At 42.6% G+C, this 22,911-nt stretch overlaps 9 protein-coding genes across 9 annotated transcripts; 4 read left to right on the forward strand and 5 right to left on the reverse strand.

Annotated features, from left to right (window-relative positions):
• Positions 1-342: 342 nt before the first annotated feature.
• On the forward strand, positions 343-1,186 carry Bfra_004163 (uncharacterized protein; the record flags this gene model as incomplete). Its single annotated transcript, XM_037334568.1, has 2 exons — positions 343-364; positions 420-1,186. 2 exons carry the CDS (start codon positions 343-345, stop codon positions 1,184-1,186), a joined length of 789 nt encoding a protein of 262 aa, XP_037193102.1.
• Positions 1,187-2,028: 842 nt separating this feature from the next.
• Bfra_004164 (putative epoxide hydrolase protein) lies at positions 2,029-3,440 on the reverse strand (the record flags this gene model as incomplete). Its single annotated transcript, XM_037334569.1, has 4 exons — positions 2,029-2,140; positions 2,195-2,570; positions 2,634-3,059; positions 3,116-3,440. The coding sequence occupies 4 exons, from the start codon at positions 3,438-3,440 to the stop codon at positions 2,029-2,031; spliced, it is 1,239 nt and encodes a 412-aa protein (XP_037193103.1).
• Positions 3,441-3,918: 478 nt separating this feature from the next.
• Positions 3,919-4,679, reverse strand: Bfra_004165 (putative geranylgeranyl pyrophosphate synthetase protein; the record flags this gene model as incomplete). Its single annotated transcript, XM_037334570.1, has 2 exons — positions 3,919-4,611; positions 4,665-4,679. The coding sequence occupies 2 exons, from the start codon at positions 4,677-4,679 to the stop codon at positions 3,919-3,921; spliced, it is 708 nt and encodes a 235-aa protein (XP_037193104.1).
• A 1,195-nt stretch (positions 4,680-5,874) lies between these two features.
• Positions 5,875-7,538, forward strand: Bfra_004166 (putative thiazole biosynthetic enzyme protein). The gene is made up of 5 exons (XM_037334571.1): positions 5,875-5,980; positions 6,207-6,704; positions 6,792-7,109; positions 7,164-7,262; positions 7,327-7,538. The coding sequence occupies exons 2-5, from the start codon at positions 6,231-6,233 to the stop codon at positions 7,420-7,422; spliced, it is 987 nt and encodes a 328-aa protein (XP_037193105.1). The 5' UTR covers positions 5,875-5,980; positions 6,207-6,230; the 3' UTR covers positions 7,423-7,538.
• Positions 7,539-7,910: 372 nt separating this feature from the next.
• On the reverse strand, positions 7,911-8,274 carry Bfra_004167 (uncharacterized protein; the record flags this gene model as incomplete). Its single annotated transcript, XM_037334572.1, has 2 exons — positions 7,911-8,096; positions 8,152-8,274. 2 exons carry the CDS (start codon positions 8,272-8,274, stop codon positions 7,911-7,913), a joined length of 309 nt encoding a protein of 102 aa, XP_037193106.1.
• A 53-nt stretch (positions 8,275-8,327) lies between these two features.
• On the forward strand, positions 8,328-9,419 carry Bfra_004168 (putative six-bladed beta-propeller -like protein; the record flags this gene model as incomplete). The annotated part of the gene is made up of 1 exon (XM_037334573.1): positions 8,328-9,419. The coding sequence occupies one exon, from the start codon at positions 8,328-8,330 to the stop codon at positions 9,417-9,419; it is 1,092 nt and encodes a 363-aa protein (XP_037193107.1).
• Positions 9,420-10,144: 725 nt separating this feature from the next.
• Positions 10,145-11,462, forward strand: Bfra_004169 (uncharacterized protein; the record flags this gene model as incomplete). Its single annotated transcript, XM_037334574.1, has 3 exons — positions 10,145-10,936; positions 11,003-11,276; positions 11,395-11,462. 3 exons carry the CDS (start codon positions 10,145-10,147, stop codon positions 11,460-11,462), a joined length of 1,134 nt encoding a protein of 377 aa, XP_037193108.1.
• A 3,685-nt stretch (positions 11,463-15,147) lies between these two features.
• Bfra_004170 (uncharacterized protein) lies at positions 15,148-16,479 on the reverse strand (the record flags this gene model as incomplete). The annotated part of the gene is made up of 2 exons (XM_037334575.1): positions 15,148-15,904; positions 16,055-16,479. 2 exons carry the CDS (start codon positions 16,477-16,479, stop codon positions 15,148-15,150), a joined length of 1,182 nt encoding a protein of 393 aa, XP_037193109.1.
• A 1,304-nt stretch (positions 16,480-17,783) lies between these two features.
• On the reverse strand, positions 17,784-18,167 carry Bfra_004171 (uncharacterized protein; the record flags this gene model as incomplete). The annotated part of the gene is made up of 1 exon (XM_037334576.1): positions 17,784-18,167. The coding sequence occupies one exon, from the start codon at positions 18,165-18,167 to the stop codon at positions 17,784-17,786; it is 384 nt and encodes a 127-aa protein (XP_037193110.1).
• Between the last annotated feature and the right edge of the window lie 4,744 nt (positions 18,168-22,911).

Consider the following 22,911-nt stretch of genomic DNA (forward strand, 5'->3'; position numbering starts at 1 on the left):
CGTAAGCTCAAGTTTTGGAATAAGAAATTGTTATACATACAAACGATACTTGTTTCCTATTTCTATCACTCAATCCTTGAAGTGACATGGTAGAGAACTTCCACGGAAGACGATTTTTCCAAGCTACCAGCCATCCCAACCTCGCTTTCGTGGCAATGTACAGTTAGGAAATCATTTTTCATCGAAGACGAAATCTTGAACTCTAAGCTACATATCATTTGCAACTTCAAATCCACGAAAACCGCCCACGACAAGACTCTCCCACACAGCTTCGACCTCATTCAACGGTATTCGCTTTCGAGAATTAGTGATCTGCACCTGGTTTTACTTATCTGCTTTACTATGGAATCGATGACCCCGCAAAGTACTAATCTTATTTGATCTCCAATTGGAAGTGTGTGGCACTAAGTTCCCAACAGGTATATCTCCGCTTTTCCTCTACGAGTCCCCCATTGATACTCTATCCCACGAAGCTTTCCCATATCACAGCTCGGCACACCAGTTATTCCCACCAACCGAGAATAATATTTTCACTTTCCCTAAATTCAAGCTCTTGCCTCCCGAGCTACGGGAGCAGGTCTTCAAGGAGGCTGTTCCTGATCGCAATTCACGAGTGGCGGATTTCTACTTCGAAGTTTATATGAACCCTGGCAAGATTTTCCTTTCAATCAACGATAAGATATCACCTGCGAGCCATTTACTGCCGCTTTTGCATGCATGCAAACTCTCACGAGCGGCGGTTTATAGCCAGTTGAAACACATCAGATTATCGACACAAGATCCGCACGGTATTATGCGAAATTATCATGAGAAACCACCAATTCGTCATTTTTGGGAAAATGATAGACGTCTCGTCCAAACCTACATCGATCCTGTGAGAGACACGCTGATGCTCAATATCCCAGATCTTGTATTGCTGAATCATTACGGAAGAAGCATAGATTTCTCCACAGTTGAGCGTCTTGCAATTACCACATTTCCGACTGACGTCAATCGACTCATCCGGCGTCGAATGAGAAAGTATCCCGTTCTTCTGGCCGGTCTCCCTAAAATGTGTCCTGATATTAAAGTTCTTCAGGTAGTTTCAAATTTTTCAGTCAAGGATTTTGCAAGTTCTTACCGTTTATGCAAAAGGAGGGGGTATCATATGATCGATATTGACACAGAGATGCGGCATGACGACTAATGGGACAATTCTGGCTGCTTGATTGAAAGATGCCACATGAATCGCATTAAAAATGTGCTTGAAAATGCCAAGATAGAGAGAACTGATTATTGGCTTCATCTGAGAGATTTGCAAGGGATGAAAAATAAAGAGAAATTTGAATTTTGAAAGAAAGTGAAGCTTACAATTGCATTGCTTTACGAGCTTGATATCGATTCTAATTGGGAAACTTTGGGGAAGAAGGCGCCTGAGCCTAGGCTTTACTGTTTCTCTTTTGAGGCGTGGATTCCAGCCCATGAAGATGGATCGCCCTTGAATAAATACAAGGGGCTTGCACAGATCTTTGAAGGAGCTCCGTGGTAGGCAGTGACTGGCTAGTATGTGTTATGTACGTCTAGCATGAGATATTTCTTGAGAAAATACCCGGGATCTTTGAACTACAAGAGCGATGGAGTACCAAAGACATTCGGAGCTGTTAGCTTAATTATAACGGCAAATATGGCTTTATTGAATAGGTTTTAAGTTTAGTATTGATATGTCTCTTTTTTTTAAAGATAAAATTCTTGCACAAGCAGGATACGAAAGGGTCAAAATGTGCGTCCCTCCCGTGATGGAAATTCAGAAGAACAGGGTACTAGGGCTCATCCAGAATTTAGAATCTGTATTTGTGAGGGCATGAATTTACTGAAAGATAGATGCCACCGAAGACAACGTTCAAATCCCCTTATTTTGACGAAACATCCACGTGATTAGCATTCCTCTTCCCGATGTGCTGGAGCTTATGAGCGGCTCAAATGTTAAAACTACTTAGAATTCCAATATCTCTGCATTGATTTTCCTACCAAGACTTGCTCTTAATACATTTATTCGTATCCATCCCTTCCCTTCACTATACTAAATGCTCCTCCTCCTTTTCCAAACATAGTCTTTAAATCTCGTACTAAGAGATCCGGTTTCTCATGAGAATAAAAATGTCTATCATAATAGTGAGCTTTACAGCCATTTTTCAGGGAAGATTGCAAAATTTACCCTCCACTATCATTCTCAACTTCATACACCACATTTCCAAGCGTCCTTCCCCATCGCTTTGGAACATTTTCCAAATCTTTTGGATTGTATGCCAGGCCTAATTTCACACCTGCTGTCCATTGTTGTAATTTCTCAACCGTACATTCCTTATCCTCTGAAGTATGCATAGTTTCATAGTAGATTCTCTGCGGAGCTCCTGGTCCCGCTGTGCTAAAGTAGTATATACTCACCCAGGTCAAAATTTCGTCATCTGACCATGGATACTCATCAGACCAATCGTGTAGTTTCTCATATATCCAGCTCAGAAGCGCGACTGGGGAGTCGGCTAGTCCATATGCTAGGGTTTGGGGCTTGGTGGATTGGAGTACGTTGTAGCCTGTTTATGTCAGCTATGGATTCATGAATGTATATGAACTTGTTAGGAAATAGGGAGTTGTACCTCTACTCTCAGCCTGAAACCATTTTCTCCTCTCGACAGTTCTCCTTTCCAGCTCGCTGTAGGGCATAAACATATCTCCAACCTTTTCAATCGGATTACTAAATAGCTTGGGAGGTTGTGCATATACCATGTTAAGATGACTTGCTTTGCAGTGTTTCGGGTACAGTTTTCCTATCGATCTCGTAATCCAAAACCCCCAGTCTCCCGCTTGGGTGACATATTCGTTGTACCCAAGTTTTATCATGAGCTTATTTAGAGTTTCCGCATACTGAGCCATTGCGAATCCTCTCTTTTTTACGCCGGAGCTAAATCCGAAATTTGGGAGAGATGGGGCAACGATGTGGAAATTGGGGTGTGGGGAAGATGTGGAGGCGGGGTTTTGCAAGTGGGGGAGAATCTTGAGGACTTCAAGATAGGAACCGGGCCCTGGTGATTTTCTATAAGTATGATTGTAGAACGAGGAGCTGTGGAGTTTATCTCACATCCATGAACAAATAATAATGGAATGGCATTTTTGACAGGGCTTTCCTGATGGAGGAAGTGGATGTCCAATTCTCCGAAATCTTCTACGTCAATTTTCGTGGTAAATTGCGGGTATTCGTTGAGTGAGTTTTCTGCGCTTCTCCAATCCCAGGTCTTCCATTTCTCAGTTAATCTTTGGATTTCGGATAATGGGGGTCCTTGATCCCATTGTGAGGTCAACTCGGATGGCAGCTCATCCGGGAAAGTGGCCAATGAAAGTTTGGTTTGAAGGGTGTCAATCTTATCCTGAGGGACCGAGATATTGAATGGATGCATATCAGTCATTTTCTTAATCGAGTAGACTAGATTTTACTTCGAGAATTGTAACGCAATATCCAGACTTTATAAACGTAACGGAGTTCCTTGTTGTTATACCTTCTCCGCCACATACATGAGCACCGCCACATTTGTCTGTCTCACGCCTTTTATGACGTCAAAAATGTGATTTCTGCTCAATTGACAGATTGATGTCCTGCTAATAAATATTTGAAAGTAGATCGCCTGCCATCACATGCACTTGCGCTGTAGACTTCGTCGAGACATGTAATGGTTGAAAGCCATGATACTAACGTGTGTTGAATTTGATATTACCAACTCTATCATTGCTGCTAACTCATAGAATCATTCCTGCTAATCGCTGAAATTGTATAAGCCTGAATATACAAAGTTATGATCACAGTCCTACTCCCTGTCTTGTCGTATTGACACCCTTTGCTTTGCCGCCTATTTCTTTTCTGCTTCTTCCTTCGCTGCCTCTTTTACCTCAAAACCTTCTTGCTTCGTCGCGGTTTGCCCCCACCAAATGATCAAGCATCTTAAACACATCCCAATTGGCCTCGAATCGGACTTGATATGCAGCTCGAACCACCTTTCTTATTTCCCATATGAAATCATCTTGGTTAGACAAGACGGTCTTGACGAACCTTAGTGCCAGTTTTCGCTTTGCTTTCAGAACTTTGGAGTCGAGGTTAAAGTCGCCCGATATCATCAAATACACAAATTTGAAGGCAGCAGTGCCAGCTCTTGCCCTGTGGCGCATTCTGACATCTTGGGGAGTCTTTGGATTCCTATACAAGTCAATTGATCTCAATAGTTCCTGTAGAGACTTGGGGCTTGAAGACAAATTCTCGGCTGATATAACATCAAGCGTTTGGCAGAGTTTATAGTAATGTGAAAGCTCAGGAGGAAGCATTTTGAAGCAAAAATAATAGCCATTTATGATTCCCTGGGCAGCTATGAACAAGTAGGGGACGGATTGATCTGATTCGTGTTCGCTCTCATCGCTAGGCTGAGTATAACTTGCATTATCTCTTGGCATCAAATCGATATACGCTCCCAACCAAGGCACCTTGGATAATTCGACCACGTAGTGGTGACTCCCGAATGATATAGTATATCTTCCCGGAGGACCTGACGCATTGATAAGAGCAACTGTTGCTTTCGGTGAAGGTGTGATCTATACCTCTTTGTATCAAACTCATATAAACCGTGACTTATGGAGCTCCTCACCTTATTTGTAGCCATATTGATTTAAGAACTGCTATATACTATATCGATATGTGTTGTTTGATTGATAAGTTTGTGGAAGACCTTTTGACACCAGAGCATATGCCTTTATTTGAGATTAGCGAAGTGTTGTGGTGGCTCCTTCCCAGTACCAGCCAGGTCTGCATAGAAAGAAGAGATCGAGAATGTGTGACTGAGCTCTGCATCAACAAAGGTATCCTGTTGTACCGAAGTTGTTTGTTGAAATCAATGTTGCCACGCATTTTGCTCATTCCCAGCCAGAGTACACATCGAAGTTTAGTGTAAGAAAGGTTCTTGATAATGATCTTATAACCCATCCCAGAAACAAAAAACCAGTACATATTATCAGTCCCTGAATCTCTCTTCAATTTTTTCACTACATTTTCTTTGCTTCATGCGATCCATCTCCAAAAACATTTGCATACAGATAAAAGAAGCTTGTATTGGCGTCATAATCGATATTCTGGTAAAAGTCATTGAGAATTACGAAGCATAAATGGCTATTCATGATAGAGATAAATCAATAGATGGCCGAATCTTGCTTAGAGATAGAGAGTTTAGTTATTCCTCATTCTCGCCGAGGGAGAAAGAATTGCCAGGCGTACTCAAGCGGAATTCAATGGAACCAAGCATTACTAGTTACTGCTAGATGTATACAGGCCATGCCATTTCATCTCTCAATTCAACGACGCTGCGGTGAGTCATTGTTGTGGAAAACTCTTTCAAACTAGGAAGGTAGGTAAGTGATTGCCTCAAGAGAGCATATTAAAACTCATGGGATATGGTTTTTGGATTTTGACATGTTTCCAAGTCTCGCAAGCCACTGCAGGAAGCTATGAGCTCACTCCAATCAAAGCGTGCCTGTTACATACTATGACAATTAGGATTGACGATCGAAATTTGACAGTCCAGTGAGGTAATTCTTTGACGTCGTAGATTTTCGATCAATCAATCAGATAACAGCGATAGCGATGTTGATGCATCTTAAAAAGGTTAGCTCCTGGGCACGGGGCCACTAAAGGTTTACCCCTCACTTAGCTCATGATTTTCCGACTACTTATTCTCTGTATGATCCCCAACAAAATCTTCTCTTTTCTCACCATCTTCTAGAAAGCTCATCATTTACGTATCAAAAGCAAACAAACGTCCATGTCAGTCATCTTGCACTCAGTTGGAGGGAAACACTGACATCGTCCACTCATCCTAGCAAACGACAACTCGTACCAAGTACAACTCACTTCCAACAGCTGGAAGCCATGTAATCCTCAGCATGGACGTTATCCGCTCTGCGGATCAAGGTATCACATCAATTGTATAAGTCACTCTCGCATGAACCGGTGTTCGATCCTGTAAATCGTCAGCCTGCCTCTCATTTACCACCTTACTCGGTAAGATGATATGAGAGTGCCGTTGATGAGGGGTCGTTCTGAGATTATACGGTTATATGAACTTGATCTGGATAATACCAGCGAAAGGATCATGCTCTTCCATTCCGTCCTCATGGACGTCACTAATCTCTCGCAGGTAATAACTTGAAAAATATCGAAAATGGCACCACCATCAGCATTGTTCGCCGAGGAAACATCTCCCATCGATGGAGTTCAATTGAAATCAGCCTTCGACGTTAAAGTCGAATCTTCGCAGGCAGTTACTCAAGACAAGACACTCGCTGACCTTGCCGAGAAATGGGATCAAGGATTTACATTTGCTCCTATTCGTGAATCTCAAGTCTCGCGTGCAATGACCCGCCGCTACTTCAATGATCTCGATACGTATGCAGAGTCTGATATCGTCATCGTTGGTGCTGGATCCTGTGGTCTCAGCACCGCATACATGCTAGGCAAGGCTCGTCCCGACCTCAAGATTGCCGTCATTGAGGCTTCTGTTTCTCCGGGTGGAGGAGCATGGTTGGGTGGACAACTTTTCAGTGCTATGGTCATGCGAAAGCCTGCTGATGCCTTCTTGACTGACCTTGGTGTTCCGTTTGAAGACGAGGGAGACTTTGTTGTGGTCAAGCATGCTGTATGTTTCACAAATTTTCGTTATCCATGCCCTTCTAGATATTCCTCATTTAACATCTATTATGGTACTAACGATAGCTGTCAACAGGCTTTATTCACATCAACTCTTTTATCCAAGGTTCTTGCATTCCCCAACATCAAACTGTTCAATGCTACCGCCGTTGAGGATCTCATTACACGTCAAACTACCGACGGCAACATTAGAGTCGCAGGAGTGGTGACAAATTGGACACTTGTCACAATGCATCATGATGACCAGAGTTGCATGGATCCAAACACTATCAACGCTCCTGTTGTCATCTCTACCACTGGACATGATGGCCCATTTGGCGCGTTCTGTGTCAAGCGTTTGGTTTCAATGAATCAGATTAAGGAACTCGGTGGTATGAGAGGACTCGATATGAATGTAAGGCATTGCAGCTTTTTCATTAGTGGACATAAACTGACTTCAATGTTGCAGGTCGCTGAAGACGCTATCGTCAAAAGAACTAGAGAGATTGTTCCAGGTTTGATTGTCGGAGGCATGGAATTGTCAGAGGTCGATGGTGCAAACCGCATGGTAAGAAATTGACCTTCTCTTAACCAACCCTATATCGCAAATTCTGACTAGCTGGTTACTACAGGGTCCCACATTTGGTGCCATGGCACTTTCTGGGGTGAAAGCTGCTGAGGAAGCTTTGAAGATTTTCGATGAACGCAAGGCACAAAATGCCTACTAGGCGTAAGCATTGCGCACGTCAAGTAGCAGCACGTATCTCGGTCAATACACGAAGACTATCAAGGTGCATGAGATGAATGCAGTAGCAATAAGAACATGTCATTTGCTTTGAATTCTTTGAATTATGTGTCAAAAATGTGCTTGCAACGCAACTTTCCATGTTTAAGTTTCAGGGTCTCAACTTGTTCGTCGGATATTTAGTGTCCCGAATAACCTCCGAACTATAATCAGATCCCAGATGATGCCATTTTTTCTTCTTATCTGTCTACGCAGCACAACCGTCATTATCTTCTTCCTAGGCTCTCAATATTTAAATGTAATCTCTACTATCAAATGAGCTTAAAGACCTTTGTTACTACAGTTTCCACTTCATCAAAATTTCTGCAATACACTTTCGGTCCCGAGAATTATGCTTGTTTTAAGTTTAGTCCACTAATTCCCCTAGCCACATACTAGGATCTTATTCAATTTCTCCCCTTCCTCGTCCAATTAAAGGACTGTTTGGAATTCCACACGGATATTGACATCCTTATCCAGAATCAAAAGGGCAAATACCGATGCAACAACCCCGCAATCGAGTAATCGAGGGTGTCGTTGCGACGGTAGTTCCTTGGCACTGCCGGGCGGACTCAAGACATGCTTCCGCCAACGGTGAAGAATTTCTGGTTTGGGTAGCTGGGGACGAATATCAAGGATACTCGACAGATGCGTGCGTGTTCTACACACGGACGATGCTGGACGGTTCGGGTGAAAATTCAATGACTCGTGAAGATCTACAGGTACAAATGAGCTGATCTTGTCCTTGTGTCAATTCCTTCTTTATGTTTTTGACGTTGCTTTGAACACGATTCATCTTGAGTTTTTTTTTCATTCCTGGTTTGCCTTTCAGTAAATCACAAAATAATCATGTATTTCTCACCTCGAAATCTTCTAGTTTCCACCTCTCTCCTCTCCTCCGCCTTTTCAGCCACCATCCGACATGCTCCCCGCTCAGATCTCTCTTCCCGCGTAATCCACCAGTTTCCTAACCCTACCTGGCTCGAAAATATTGTGATAACCTCCAATGATAAAATACTCGTCACTGATATCACAAATCCCTACCTTTACTACATCGACCCTACTATCTCCTCATCTGCACCAGATTCAAACGACACTGCCACACTCGTTCATTCTTTCACACCCGAACTATCTCTTCTAGGTATCACCGAAGTAGCACCCTCACATTTCTACCTCATCACAAGAAACTTCACCCTCTCCTCGGTAGCCAGCACTCTCACAGGTGTCAACACTATCTACTCTGTTGATCTCACATCCTACGCTCCTTCCACCAACAGCGGTGCTTCTGTCTCGAAAGTGGCAATTATATCCGGTGCCGGATCTCTCAATGGACTCACCACTCTTTCCGAATCCCAAAATTTGATTATCGCAGCTGATCCCGTCCTCGGAGTTATCTGGTCCATCAACGTTCTCACTTCCGAGTACTCTGTTCTTCTCGACCTTGCAGAGTTGAAACCACCCGTTTCCACTTCTTTAGCATTCGGTGTTAATGGTCTTAAAGTTTTGACTCCTACCACTGGTGACACTGATCAAGTGTACATCTATTACACAAACACAGGTCTTACAACCTTTGGACGCATTCCGTTCTCGCTTAGTACTTTGAACGTCACAGGACCAGTAGAGATCCTTACAGATGCTTATGGAGCCGATGATTTCGCACTGGATCCCGAGCAGGGAGTTGCTTATTTGGCTTATGGAACTGGAGCCAGTGTGCTAAAGATTGGTCTTGAGGGTGGCGATGTGAGTGTGGTCATTGGTGGAGTTAATGATACGTTGGCTGGAAATGCGAATGAGACTGTTTTGTCTGGTCCAACGAGTGTTCAATTGGGCAGAGCTGGTGATGGTCTGGGATGGGCGTATGTTAGTCAGAGTGGAAAGAATGAGGGTGTTTATACCGAGGGAGGAAAGGTTCTTGCGATTGACATTACTGGCTCTTCTTAGATGTTGGGATTGGCTGTTGGTGAGACTTCGAGATGGATATGAATGGTGTGATACTGAGAAAGAGAAATGGAAATGAATAATGTATTGTAGCTCATGAACCTGCAGGTTTTGATCAAGGGGAAGAGAACATTAATGTGATGCGTCTCTCTCATCTTTTACTATCTCTGGAGAACTTTGTACAATCATCAATTGGATAATTAACCCAAGGAAAGGAAGCATGATCACAACCATAGACAACTAGGCATCCTGTTGCACGCGGGAATAATAACTCACAACTTACAAGTAAACCAGCATTTTCTGTCAAGTGTGTTAAGAGAAACAGAAAACCGCAAGTGCGTATGGTATTTCAAAAGAAAGGAATATTTCCCTGCTGCAGTTGTTATCTTTGCAAGTGAGCCGACGAAAAGCGGTCAAGGCTACCGCAGTGAATGGAGACTATTGATCGACTCTTTATGAGATGAGAGCCACTCTCTTTCACCTTCTATATTATTAGAACATGTGAGCTTCTCTACAGTGAATTTACAGCCTAAGGTACCCCGCACAAACAAAATTTTACACAGAAGCTACTTTAAAAAGACAAGGCTTAGATTCCATTTATTCTAGTTGCCATACCTCTTTTATTTAACCTCCCGTATTCAACCTTCCGCGCGCACACTTTACCAACGTAACTTTTTCAATTAAATTCCTTGTCGCCGTCTCTGCGGCAGACAAACACTTACACCACGATGTACTCCTCCGCAAATACATCGTCTTTCCCTCAGTTCCGTCGATTTCCCAAAGAAATCCGTCTTTTCGTCTGGGAACGTGCGATTCCTGAGCCTCGTATCGTTCACATCGTTCAAGATCCAGTCACACGAGCAATGAAATCATACACTTCGATCCCTGAGATCCTCCGCGTCAATCATGAATCGTTCTCTGTCGCTTCAAAACAATACCACCGCGCGTTTCGCTGCTGCAAACCTGGACAGGACCAACCGGATGAAGATACATCTTATGTATGGTTCGACTTTGAACGGGACTTTCTACTGATTGATTACGACATGGCTGGCGAGCTTTGGCCGTCGTCAGAGGATTGGCTTGCGATTAGTACGAATCCTCTTCGTTACAGTTCAGTAAGATGGTTCCCGGATTACGAGGTGAAGCGCATCAGAAACCTAGCTTGGTATACGAAGCCATCCTATGTTACTGAGGATGAACATATCTGGAGACTTTTTACTGGATTGAGAAAATGGTTTCTGGTCCAAGAACTTATGGGTTCTGGAATCGTTTTAGAGCCACGCAACATCCACAGCTCAGAAGATTCTATTCGTAAGATTAGACAGTACCATCTTATGCCTTCATACGACTTATCGTTCTGGGATGTATGTGGCGAAGAAGATGTCAATTTTGGGGCATGTATGAGGTTATTCGACATAGCCAAGAAGGCGTATCGACCTATGTTAGGACCTCGAGAACTTCTTCGTCATCCGAGTACTCCCTCAATGCGCGTAAGACAGGCACTTGAATTTTGCATGAATGTATGACCCCCCTCTCCCCCCCCCCCTAAAAAATCAAAAGTTCCTTGACTGACACCTAACAAACAGCGTTCGCATCTCAATAACGCACCTCTACCTGAGATCACATACAAATTCATGATTAGCCCCAGCTTAAAAAACAAGTTCAAGGAGGAAAAACTACGCTATGAGGCGCACATCTTGCAGAACATCCAGAATCACGAAGAACACAAGGCTGAAAATTGCAATTGCGATATGACAGGCCAATACTGGCGCAGCGAAATGAGAATTATGGCACGCCATCTCGATACACCTCGGCCGCTGACGCGAGGTAATGCAAGAACTCTAATTAACAAGTCAAGAAGTAGAAATTGAGCAGAAATATCGCTTTTGTATCATCAGGAACTATCACATAGACACGGAAAATCTAATAGCAAATGTCGAAAAGGCGTCTGGCCAGAATTATATTTAGTTGTTTCTAGGAAGCTGTGCTACCGAAGATTTCTCTATTTTGGCTACTCGTGGAAAGAAGCATATTTTGAGTATTTAGTGGAATTGATCAACACGTTATGATCTCGGTATGGAAATCTTCTGGGACAATTAGTGATAGAATTCGAGATTTCACTGCATATTTTGACTTTTGCCGTGCATTGTGACATTTTACTGCAGATCGCGTGTTAAAATTACAGACCATACTACTTTTTCTGTACCCGCAATCTAGTCAGCATTGAGGATAATGACGAATCACTACTATATGTACAGACGCATTAGGGCTTTCGAAGTAATCATATCAGCTCTGCTTACATCTCATGGCTTCTTTGGAGACTGTCTCTGGATCTCGACTTATAAATTACTGATACGAGATAAGAGCAAGACTATGGTTTCATAATGAGCTCGCAATTTACTACCATTTGCCAACCATATTTTGCTCCAGCAAGATGACTTGGATGATTGGTTAGACAGATCAGATCTTTTTGTAGGTAGGAACTGCGACAAAGTTCTAGTGAGATTTGATATGCGCCACCTAAGAGTGAATTCAACTTGCAAATTAACAGTTACCTATATAGCGGTATATAGAAACACGATATGGGATTCGACAGTAACATCAAAGGCTGGATCCTGCCAATAATGATCCTTTAGAGGACGCTCTTATGACAAGATTAGCAGAAATATGACTTATTATAGTGTATCTGTTGTGTGTTATCTTGTTTCAAGTTTGTTGTTCAGTCGAATGGTGCTTTCCTTGCACTAATCGACAATTTTTGGTCCACGTCACGTATACATTCATTTGGTCAATGTTTCTTGATCATTCCTCTATATTCATGCTGTAAGCTCTCGAATGTCTTTATATTCTATATTTAGTCAACACCTGCAACACCAGTGTTGTACATAATTAGCACATGTGTTACCAAAAGACGTTGAAAGATGGCGTAATTTGCTGCGACCATTTTCGTTTTGAGGCAAACCTTCTGGATCATTTTAGCTTGAATACTTCTTGGCAGCTCGTGAGAGATCTTGATACGGATTGTCATCGATGTTGAGGAACTTCATGCTATTCGCGACCTTCGTTTTTGTACCCAGCCCACAATATCAATTCACTTTTCGGCGAACACGTTTGATAGGTATAATATTAGATAGACTCGCGTAAGTCATCGAACACCCACAGGCTGCTGGCTCAATGGTAGAGTACACGCTTCGCATTTTCAACAAATGTTTTAGCAACGGCTGGTGTGGTGGGTAATACTTGAACATCTTGGGAACCGAAATCACCCCCTGGGGAGCCTGAAACACACCAAGTTACTAGAGGATGCGTTACCCGGTTGAAGAGGCAGTCTTCATCGATCATTATTCATATTACGTTGACCCAGTTGGGCGGAGTGTATCTGTATCAGTGCATGACCGTAAAGTGGAGGAGAGATTGGTGCGTGGGTCTCCCGCCTTTCACTCCGTTGAAGCTTGGATTGGACGTAGAATAATAGACACCTGTATTTGGGAATCACGAGTCGTTCCAAGCTTTAAGCAGATTCGCCCCAGGTAAAAAGTGTTTTCACTTTCCTGACCGACTGTAATGGTCAAGTCAGGCCTTGAGCCAGGTAAGCCTTCGGGCTAGGGTGGTCGCTGGTCAACATGTCACAAACACCAGCGGCGCAAAGATCGAGTAACTAGCATCTCTGTAGAGTGCGCTACTCCCTCAAGTGAATTTTTGTCTCTTGTATTCTTACTTATTAAGTTGGTGATATTGTTACTGGCGTGTCTTTTCAAATGATACTGTTGATGATTTATTTATTCTTCGTCATTGTAATCGTACAATGTTTTTGCGACTTGGTTGCGGATTTGCGACGAAGTGAATCATGGCACAATTGATACTTAGTCATCTAGAGTATTGATATGTTTAATACTGAAGGACGTCCTGTTTCATTGATAGTATCATACGATTTTGGATATTGTAGCTTTGTTTTCCCCTCAAGGTCACCACCTCTTTCTCTACACACATCCAAAATACATCGAAATCGGATGATCACAATTCAGACTGGCTTGGAGGCCACGCGACGAGAAGCCCAGAGTATGAATTCAAAATCGAGTAAGCTTGCAACATAGAGGGCACGCAACGGGAGAAAAAAGACGGACTTACAAACAAGATGGGTAATAACTCTCAGCCAGGCAAGAAGTATACTGAGGTAACCTACTTAAAGGATATAGAACGCGTCTGAATCTTGAATATCAATCTCGTTTCAATATACTACTCTGTGGGCCGTAGTCCAATATATTTGTTGTACTTCCCCCTCTATCGCTTACCTGCCAGTTCCAACATATCATGACTTCGAGGTATTATAAAATTGACATTTAAATTTCATAGAGGTATGGTATAGTGATGAGAAGGATTAACTTTTTTTTTAGAAGGGCTGAGTTTAAGACATCTAGGGTGGGAACTCTGCTCTAATATCTGATTAGATGGGAATTGCCTATATTGTTGTTAATATGAGAGGAATAGAAATATGAATTATTTCATTGGACGATGTCATCAAACATGCTCACAATGATGGTTCTCACGGTCAATGATATTTGCAGCATCCTACGGGATGTTATAGGGTGAAAGTCACGATACCATCACGCAAAAAATGTAGGCAAGAATTGTGGAATTTGGAGCTGTCATTTAGAACCTACATTTACATTTTCCGGTCGAGAATATGCAACGTTCTTCAAGTCACAGAGGCCGAATATTTGTCATCAAATTGAATAGTTCCATCTTGGTGCTTGCCCAGTCCTAAATAATTCATGATTATTGGTTATCAATCTTGTGTCCCGGACTATACGGTGTGAGTATACTCCCGAGTATATGATCTACATTATAATTTTCACTATTGTAAAAGAGTAGAAGGTAGCTAATAGTCAGCAGAATATAGTCCTACGTAGATATTACACATATAGCTCAATAGTACTATCTAAATATATAAATCACTCAGAAAGATAAGAATATAATACCTTCAAAATAAAAGTTAATATAGCTGGGAAAAAAGCTTGAATATTTTATACGTTATAAATAAGTAAGAGGATAGAATACGATTGGTTCTCACTTGAATCTTAAGCAAGAGGTTGATAAATTCGAGCTCTAAGAATTCAAATACCTTAGAATATAGTAAAACTAGTTTATATTATAATCGAATTATAAGACTATATGAATTATTTTGATTGGGTTTTTTAATTATGACATATTTTAGAATGAGTAATTAGGAATTTGATTTAATCCTATAAGATGATAGTATTGAAATATTAAGTCATTAGTCTACTAATAGTATAACGCTAATGAATTCTTTTAGATTAAGTGTTATTGATTAGTTTATCTAATTAAGATTGTGAAAGACATTTATCTCGAGCCATTTAGTATATAGTGATCTATTGGATATTTATGGATTTTTATAAGAACGAGATATTTATAAAATCCTAAGAAGAATTTTAATGAATGTTTATATTTCATTAGATCATTGAAACACTGAAATGAAACTATTAAAGGACAATCGATTAATGTCTAGCTACATGTTATTTCATTAGGATTTATATCTTACTAACATCAGACGAAAGATTGTAAATCACTGGAACGAATACGAACATTAAATAGTTTAGACGAGTCAATTTGAAAGATTCATCGATGCTTTTATGAAGAACCCCTAATGTTTCGCTAAATGATTTATCACTCACGAAAATGAATGACTAATATACAAATGAATATGAGACTATCAATTTCCCCGACCCTTTCCTTTGTTCAAACCACTACCCTCAGCCTTCTTTCCAGCCTCGTCTCCAACACTCTCCATTTGCTGCAACTTAGACGGTAAGACCATTTTCAAGAGATCTGATTTGTTCCGAAGGGGCTTATTAGGGAAATGCTTGCCTCGCTTCTTCGGGCGTCCAATTGGAAGAGCTGGCTGCTCAGCCTCGTCACCAGGAAGCACGACTCCTTCAACACCTCCAGCAAGAATAGTCTCACTCTCGATGTACTCTCTCAAGCCCAATTCATGTTCAAAGTCCCAATGAAAGTTGATACCAAGCCGAGCATATTGTCCCATCTCCGCAACGATCTCATTGACTTCAAACAATGAAAGCGTGTTATTGTTTCTGCCTCGGCCATTGTTCAACTGGTTTTCAGCAATTTGGGAGCCATGACAGCTCTGAAGAAAGCCGATAGCTTTTCCAATGTCGGAAAGCGAAATTGGAGATTCAAGAACTGTATCTGGTAACTTCAGATCGACCTCCTCCAATAAAGCCAAGTCAAAATCCTTAATTGTGATACAACGGTTCTCGTTTCGTCGAATACTGTCCAATCGTTTCATCGCAACATGTGTGAGCTTACGTTCTAGCTCATCCCGCTGGGCCTCAGCTTCGTAAACTTCGGCGAAATCGATGAGTTGAAGATCGGTGAGTCCGAGGAACGAGACAAGATTCTTGAATGACATCATCTTGGTGAGTTCATGGAAGAGCATCAGCTTCGCAGCGCTGGAAAGGGAGTCGTAAGAAGGAGGAGCTATCAACCCCTAGAAAAACATTATGATTAGCTATGAGGAGAAAGATGAATTGATCAAACTTACGGGAGGAAATCATCTCTCCTGGCTTTCATCATCGATATTGATTCCCATATCATCCCACTCTGGTGTGTGGTTCAAGCCAAAGTAAGGTGAGTTGATGTCATAGTCATCAGCAGGTGTACGAGCTGGCATCTGGGCAGGCTCAACTGGCTGAGCTGACGCAATAGAAGCTGGAGGTTCTTCGATATCTGGTTCCGGCGAACCATCCACCTCAGCTCTTGACGGCAACAAAGCTCTTTGTTGTTCTCTCCAGAGTTTACCAGCTCTTCTAACGACTGGAATAGGACTGTCAGGTGTAACACTTGGTGAGGATGAGGAGGAGTACGAAGGAGTTGGTCGTGAAGCAGTTGAGGATACGGAAGCAATTGAAGCAGGTGTAGTAGGAGCTGGCACTGCAGATTGGGATGAAGAAGAAGCTTCTTGATAATCTCCATTGCGAAAACGTTCTGGAAGGGGCGCCTTCTTTCTCTGACTTTGTCGAACCATGATGATTTGATTGATTAGTGGAAAAGAAAGAATCTGTATGAAAGAGAAAAACTTTGAACAGTTACAAGAAGAGCCAGAGGCTGGGGGTGGAGATGGTCGAAGTTGTTGTACAGGTAAAAAAATAAAATCGTGGGAGAGGAAAGGTTGACCTCTTGAATAGCGAGCTGTTGGATTTCAGTTTCCATTTACCCCGCACGCGCAATCTCTGATGTCTATCGTATCTTCAGTAAATGTCATTTTTCATGCGTTCTCAACGTCTGTAGATGGATTCACTGTGTTCAACAACTGAGTAGACGACCTTTGAACTTGCCGTTTCGCCGAAATCTTTTTAGATTCAACCGAATTGTGGGTGCATGAAATTATCTAATTGGCCCAAGTGGGATATGAAGAAGTTATGAGTGAGTTCATTTTGCGGAATATGTTAGTGAATGACCTTGATAGTCGTAAGTTTATTGAGAGGTAACGGCAGACCAGCCGTGCTGGGAAGAAATGAGATTGTCTAATTAGCGCAGATGGGGCGGTCCATGGGAAAAATTATCAATAAATTCACTTCTAGAATTAGACGAGTAGACAGCTTGATCGTCCCATCTAATCATGATTTCTGACTCAAATTTTCTTGGGGATTACTTGGATATACTTCTCGAAACATGATAAGTGGTAAGTTGAAAACTGAGTGCAAGATTTACACAGGCATTAGCACAAAGTTGTGGTACTAATAAGTGTGGTTAATTAGTTGTCTTGTCCAAGAGCTAGCTGTAAAGAAGATAACTCATATATACACACGAAAGCTGGCGACCTACCGTACATAGTCAGAGAAAATGTATCACCTCGTGCATCAAAATACTTATAGGCGCATCGCACAGTCGGCGTGATATCAGCTATGGATAGACTGAATCAATTGAGAAACTGTCACTTCTACTATCCATATATACTATCATTTCTACGGTACTGATACATCAACATCTCGTCTCAAATGATAGCATACATGATAGCATACTACGATGAATTGAAGTTGCTTGGGATGTAACATCTCTAAGCTGTCGTCTAATTTAAGTTGAATTCTCACGTGACAATCTTCAATCAGCCAGACTATCGTCTAATTTTAGACCGAATGTTCAAATCTTTGCAGATTACCTTACGTCAATGATCACTCATACCTATTCCTCACATCTATCTCATCATGTTGACATGTCATTATCTATTTAATTATGCTAATAAATTTTATTTCAATCAATCTATCTAATCGCCAAGCCTTTATCGAAGCAAGCACCACTCATCTAAGCGAAACCACCTACCTCTTCAAGCTACACCCATCCAGGCTCCATCTCCCAGCCCCAAAAATTCGTCCTAACACATTCTCCCGACTCAATATGTTCTTCAATAATCTCCGTCAACGTTCTCCCTCCCTCCGCTCTCAACCTCGCTATCTCATCTCTTTTTCCCTCGAGCATCCAGCGTTCGACGTAATTTCTGAGAGATGAAGTGATGTAGATTCTTGGGGGCCAAGGGTCGGCGTCGAAGTGTTCACCACCGGGATAGTGGAGGGGAGCTTCGACTTCGAGGGCGAAGATGATTTGCGGCCAGGTGTTGCGGCTGGTGCGGTGGTTGAGGCGGATGTTGTGGAGGGTGCAGAGGGAAAGGATGAAGAATTTTTCGGAGGGGGGGAAAGGTATGGGGGGTGTACGCATGGTTAGTTTTGTTGGTGGAGTTTGAGGATTGGGTTTGGTGTGTCTACTTACTTTTGTCTTCGGAATAGTTCGGATAAAAATATTTGAAGAGTAGAGTAGGTAGTTATAGTTAACAGTGGGAGATGAAAATCCAAGCATTAGCCAGAACATTGCCATACTTATACAATGATATAAATCTTGTTTAGATGCTATTCATTTGGCTTGGTGTACAATCCTAATCGCTTATCCCAAGAGGGCGCACATAAACATCATTGATACTGAGACTAATCAGTGAACATTTCCGTATCAATAATTGAACAATGCTCACACCCATAACAAGAGCACAATGACTTATTGTTGATATCGAGATATTCTTTGTGTAAGAATGCTTTGTCTAATGATTTCTGAAAGAAAGCGAATTGGATTAAAGAGATATTGCTTGAGGAAAAGTCACTGAACAATCCACGTGCTCACACATAAAATAGAGGGAAAATGTCACATTGATTTATCTCAGCATTTCAAGCTATCTACTCCATCCGCACACTTCTTACTACAACCGATCAACCTAGTCAGAAACTCCCGAGTATTTATACCCAGCCTTAAACACTCCAAAGCCCACCATGTATCATCGTTCATGGACCACCGCCGAGCTCGAGTTCCTCGAGTCACTCTACAAAACAGCGTCTACTCGATATTTAACCGGTATCCAGCTCCAGAGACTGTTTAGGACCGAACAAGCACGTCATCTACCCGGCGGCGAGCTTCATTCTTCGGAACCCTGGCTCCCAAGATCGATATCACTTGCAGGCTTTTATAAACAGTATCGCAAATGCTGTGTAAAAATAGATACAGCGGCTACGCAACCGCAGAGTCGAGATATGGAAATGCAAGCGCCACTCCGAGCTCCAGAGGTACAGCAAGTGCCAGTTCAAGTCCCACAAAGACAACAGCGAGTAATATTGCAAGCTCCACTAAGACTACAGCAAGTGCCGTTTGAAGCTCCGCAAATACCACAGCAAGTGCCAGTCCAAACTCCACAGGAACAACAGCAAGTGTCTGTCCAATTCCCACAAAGTCAACAGCAAGGGCCCGTCCTAGCTCCAATACAAGCACCCGTCCCCCAAGCCCCAAGACTCTCGCTTCCTCCAGGCACCATCCGTCTCCCAGCAGGCACCATCCGTGTTCCCGGCGGCAACACCCGTTTCCTACACCACACTTTCCTCCTCCCCGACCAGCGTATCCTCCTCCCCAACGGATTGATCCTGGCCAAAATCCCCACAGATACTCCGCAAAACGTCCAAAGTCCCGAGTCTCAAGCTCTACAACGCGCCGCCGCCCTCGCCCTCGCTCGCGCTCATCTCCAAGCTCCACGAAGACACACCAATATGCACCTTCCGCTTCCGCGTATCCGACATGTTGTTGGAAGAGAGTTGCAGGAAAGAGCCCATTTGAATGCGACTGCGATTGCTCGTGCTTCTGCCACGCAATTTCTCCAGTATGGACAACGATCTGCTGCCCCTGGGTCTTCGGTCCCTTTGCGCACTGCTGCGATTTCTCATCACGCTGCAGTACAAGTTCCTCGCCAGAGACAGCGATCTGCAGCTCCCGAACCCTCGCTCCGGCTCTCCGCCCCTGGATCCCGCGAACAACCCATCGATCTCGTCGATGATGAAGATTCTTCACCTACTGCCGACCTCGTTCCCATTTCCGATTCCGACGCTCGAGATCAAACTCCACTCTTTGCTCGCGCGTTGCAAGCCCTCACGGTCGAGGATGAGGATTCCTCCCCCACTTCCGTCGTTCGACTCGCAAATGAGAGACATCCTCTTCCTTCTTCTTCTATTGTTCCAGCTGGTCCGATGGCGCTGGGGAGGATTTTGAATTGAATTGTTGTTTGCTGGTGGTGGTGAGTTTTGATGATGAGGATCAGGCTGGTTCTGATCTCTTCTTGCGATTTTTTTATTGTCTTTGTTCTGCAGTTTTGTAATTTATATAAATTGATTATTTTCTTTGAAAAAAAATGTGTGCCATTTGTGATGTTTTGAATGTATGTGACATGGAATTTAATAAGTGAGATGGAGATGCTATAGATGGAAGGATTGATGAAATGACTTGGTGCGATGAGCTAGTGGCTCTAGATAGATTCGTTTCTTTGTAGGCGCTGTGATACCATGATGAGTGGTTAGATTATTCAGAAGACAAACAAGGAATTGACATCTGTATTTGGGGCTTAGTCTTCGACTCTTTGTTTCCAATAAGCTGTCATATCCATTCCCATTGTTCTTCTCTTTGCTTCTATTGCAGACAATAGGATTGTTTACAAACATCTTGAAATGTGATTCAATCATCATCCGCTTGAGCGTGAGTGATTTGCTAAGATCATGACAAATTACCGGTGTATCTCTCAATATATGAGACAATACATACAGCAATTGAGGAATCATTCCTATCTCCATATACCCGGTGCCGAGCATGAGTCTTTCAAATTCATGAGCAAGATTCAGATGAGTCAAGCAAACACATCCCATCAATAACATATGAGTATAACAAACAGGCGACCACGAGAACAGGCACTAGGAGGAAATATATATACTAAGAAAGATTCTCCTACCACGCTACATAATCCTCATCTCAAAACCTAACAACCATGAACGACCCACCCACCGAAGCCCAGTACGTCGAATCCCAAATATCCCTTATCCAAAACCCCCGCTTAAGATGGATCTGTCCCTTCACCATCGTCGACAGCGTCAACACTTGTCCACTCAGTACCTGTACTCTCCTCCGAAATTGTCCTAGTATGTGTCATCTTCCGGCACAATCTGATGGAGAGGGCCATTGCATGGTAGATTGGTGTAAGTATCGACATGTGAAACTTACGTGTGAGTATGCGATGATGGGGGAGTGTAGTGAGGGTAATTATAAGGTGCATGATGGGGATCGGGATTGGGGTGATAGGGTGATTTTGTGGGGATTGAGGGAGGCGCATAGGAGGGGGTTTATGGAGGGGATTTGGTGAAGGAGGTTAGGGAGAAGTTGTTTGAGAGGAGGTGGAGGGAGGAGCGGGGGTCTCCGGGGATTGCATTTCAGAAGTAGAGGGGTTGGGTTGGTCATGTGTGGGGGGAGGAAGGTGATGGGTATTAAAGCTATTTGGGATCGAGTTCGTTTGGGTGTAGGATATGGGAAACTTTTAGGGGTGTATGTATTGTCTCGACTCTGGATGAATTTAATAGGAGAAGCGCATTTGCTGTGAATAAAAAAAGCAAACTCTCCAAAAATCAGAACACACTATTCTAAGAGAGGCTGCATACACAAAGAAAGTAAACCACTTGAACCTAACATGTTCGATCAAACATCAAAACTTTTAACAATCAAGAACAGCCATTCCCTATTCACATATAAACATTGTAAACTTAAGTGAGTTAGACTAAACCAAACTCACGTGGGAAACTTCGGCACACGCCAATGTCATTGATAGGGGTCCGAACTCTAATATGCAGCCAATAACTGCCAAGTGTTGGGCATTAATAATCCTTCGAGCTGAATCTCGATCTCTTTCAACCTCGAGCTTCATTTGGTAGATGCGTAGAAGTATTTGGTTTTTAAGAATCCTGTCAGAATGTAAGGATACTGTCCCAACGATACTGTGACCTTGACACGCACTTGATACGATCAAATGTCGAGAATGGTTTGGATTCATACTCCTGCTCTGCCATCGCATCGCTACAATGCAATAGTAATATAATAGAACCAACTGACTTTACCGTCTTCGGAGATCCCCAATCAGAAGATATACCGATGTATTTAAACACGTGTATGCAGCCAACACGCCCAAAGAATGTATCAAGACTATCAGAACCAAAACCCCTCTCACTTGATGAATGATTTATAATTCTCGTCCAATGCCACGCGCGACACGATTCTCATCACAACATGTTTCGAGAGAATATTATGCATCAAGAAAATTAAATGATGAATATTCCCATCCATCCATTGCAAAAGCACTCTACACGTTTGATGAGTAAGTATCCGTGTCAAGCACGATAAGATCAAAAAAGACGAGAGGTTGGGGAACGCGCCACGGCTTCGGTCCATCCCATGCCAATGCCATCTTATCCCATGTTATCCTATGCGATCCCATGTCATCCCACTCCACCCTCGAAGTTTTTGGTTCCTGGATTAAACCATTTGCTCGATTGGGCTTTGATCGTGAAATTATAGGGATTGGACAGTATTTTATGAGATTTGATAGGCTCTTTCCTCTCACTCTCCAGGGAATTATATGGGGCCATGATTTATTTATCACCTAATCCAGCCTGAAGAAAAGTCCCACCGGTTATTTTCGTATTATTATTATTATTATTTTCCTTTCCTTTTCCTTTTCCTTTCCCAGCCACATGTTTGTTAATTACTTATTTGTTCCAGGAGGGAAGCTCTTGTCAATTTATTGCATACATTTTGATATATTCACTCTCACTCACTCGAGGCTGATTGAATAGTTCTTTATCCAATCTCCATATCTTCATATTCAGCTCCATCCATCCATCCATCCATCCAAACATATTTTGTTTTTCCATTTCTCTCTTCCCTTTCCAAAGTGCACTACACTACACTACACTACACTACACTACACACCACACACGAAACCTCAACCTCTCTGTTCCCGCATCTGCATCTCCCGCCCTTCTACCATCTCTGCCTATCACTTTTTCTCTCCGATATCAAAATCAATCAATTGTGTTTCACAAACGCATACCATAACATC

This window comes from Botrytis fragariae (assembly GCF_013461495.1).
Source record: "Botrytis fragariae strain BVB16 chromosome Unknown tig00000050, whole genome shotgun sequence".
Lineage (NCBI taxonomy): Eukaryota > Fungi > Ascomycota > Leotiomycetes > Helotiales > Sclerotiniaceae > Botrytis > Botrytis fragariae.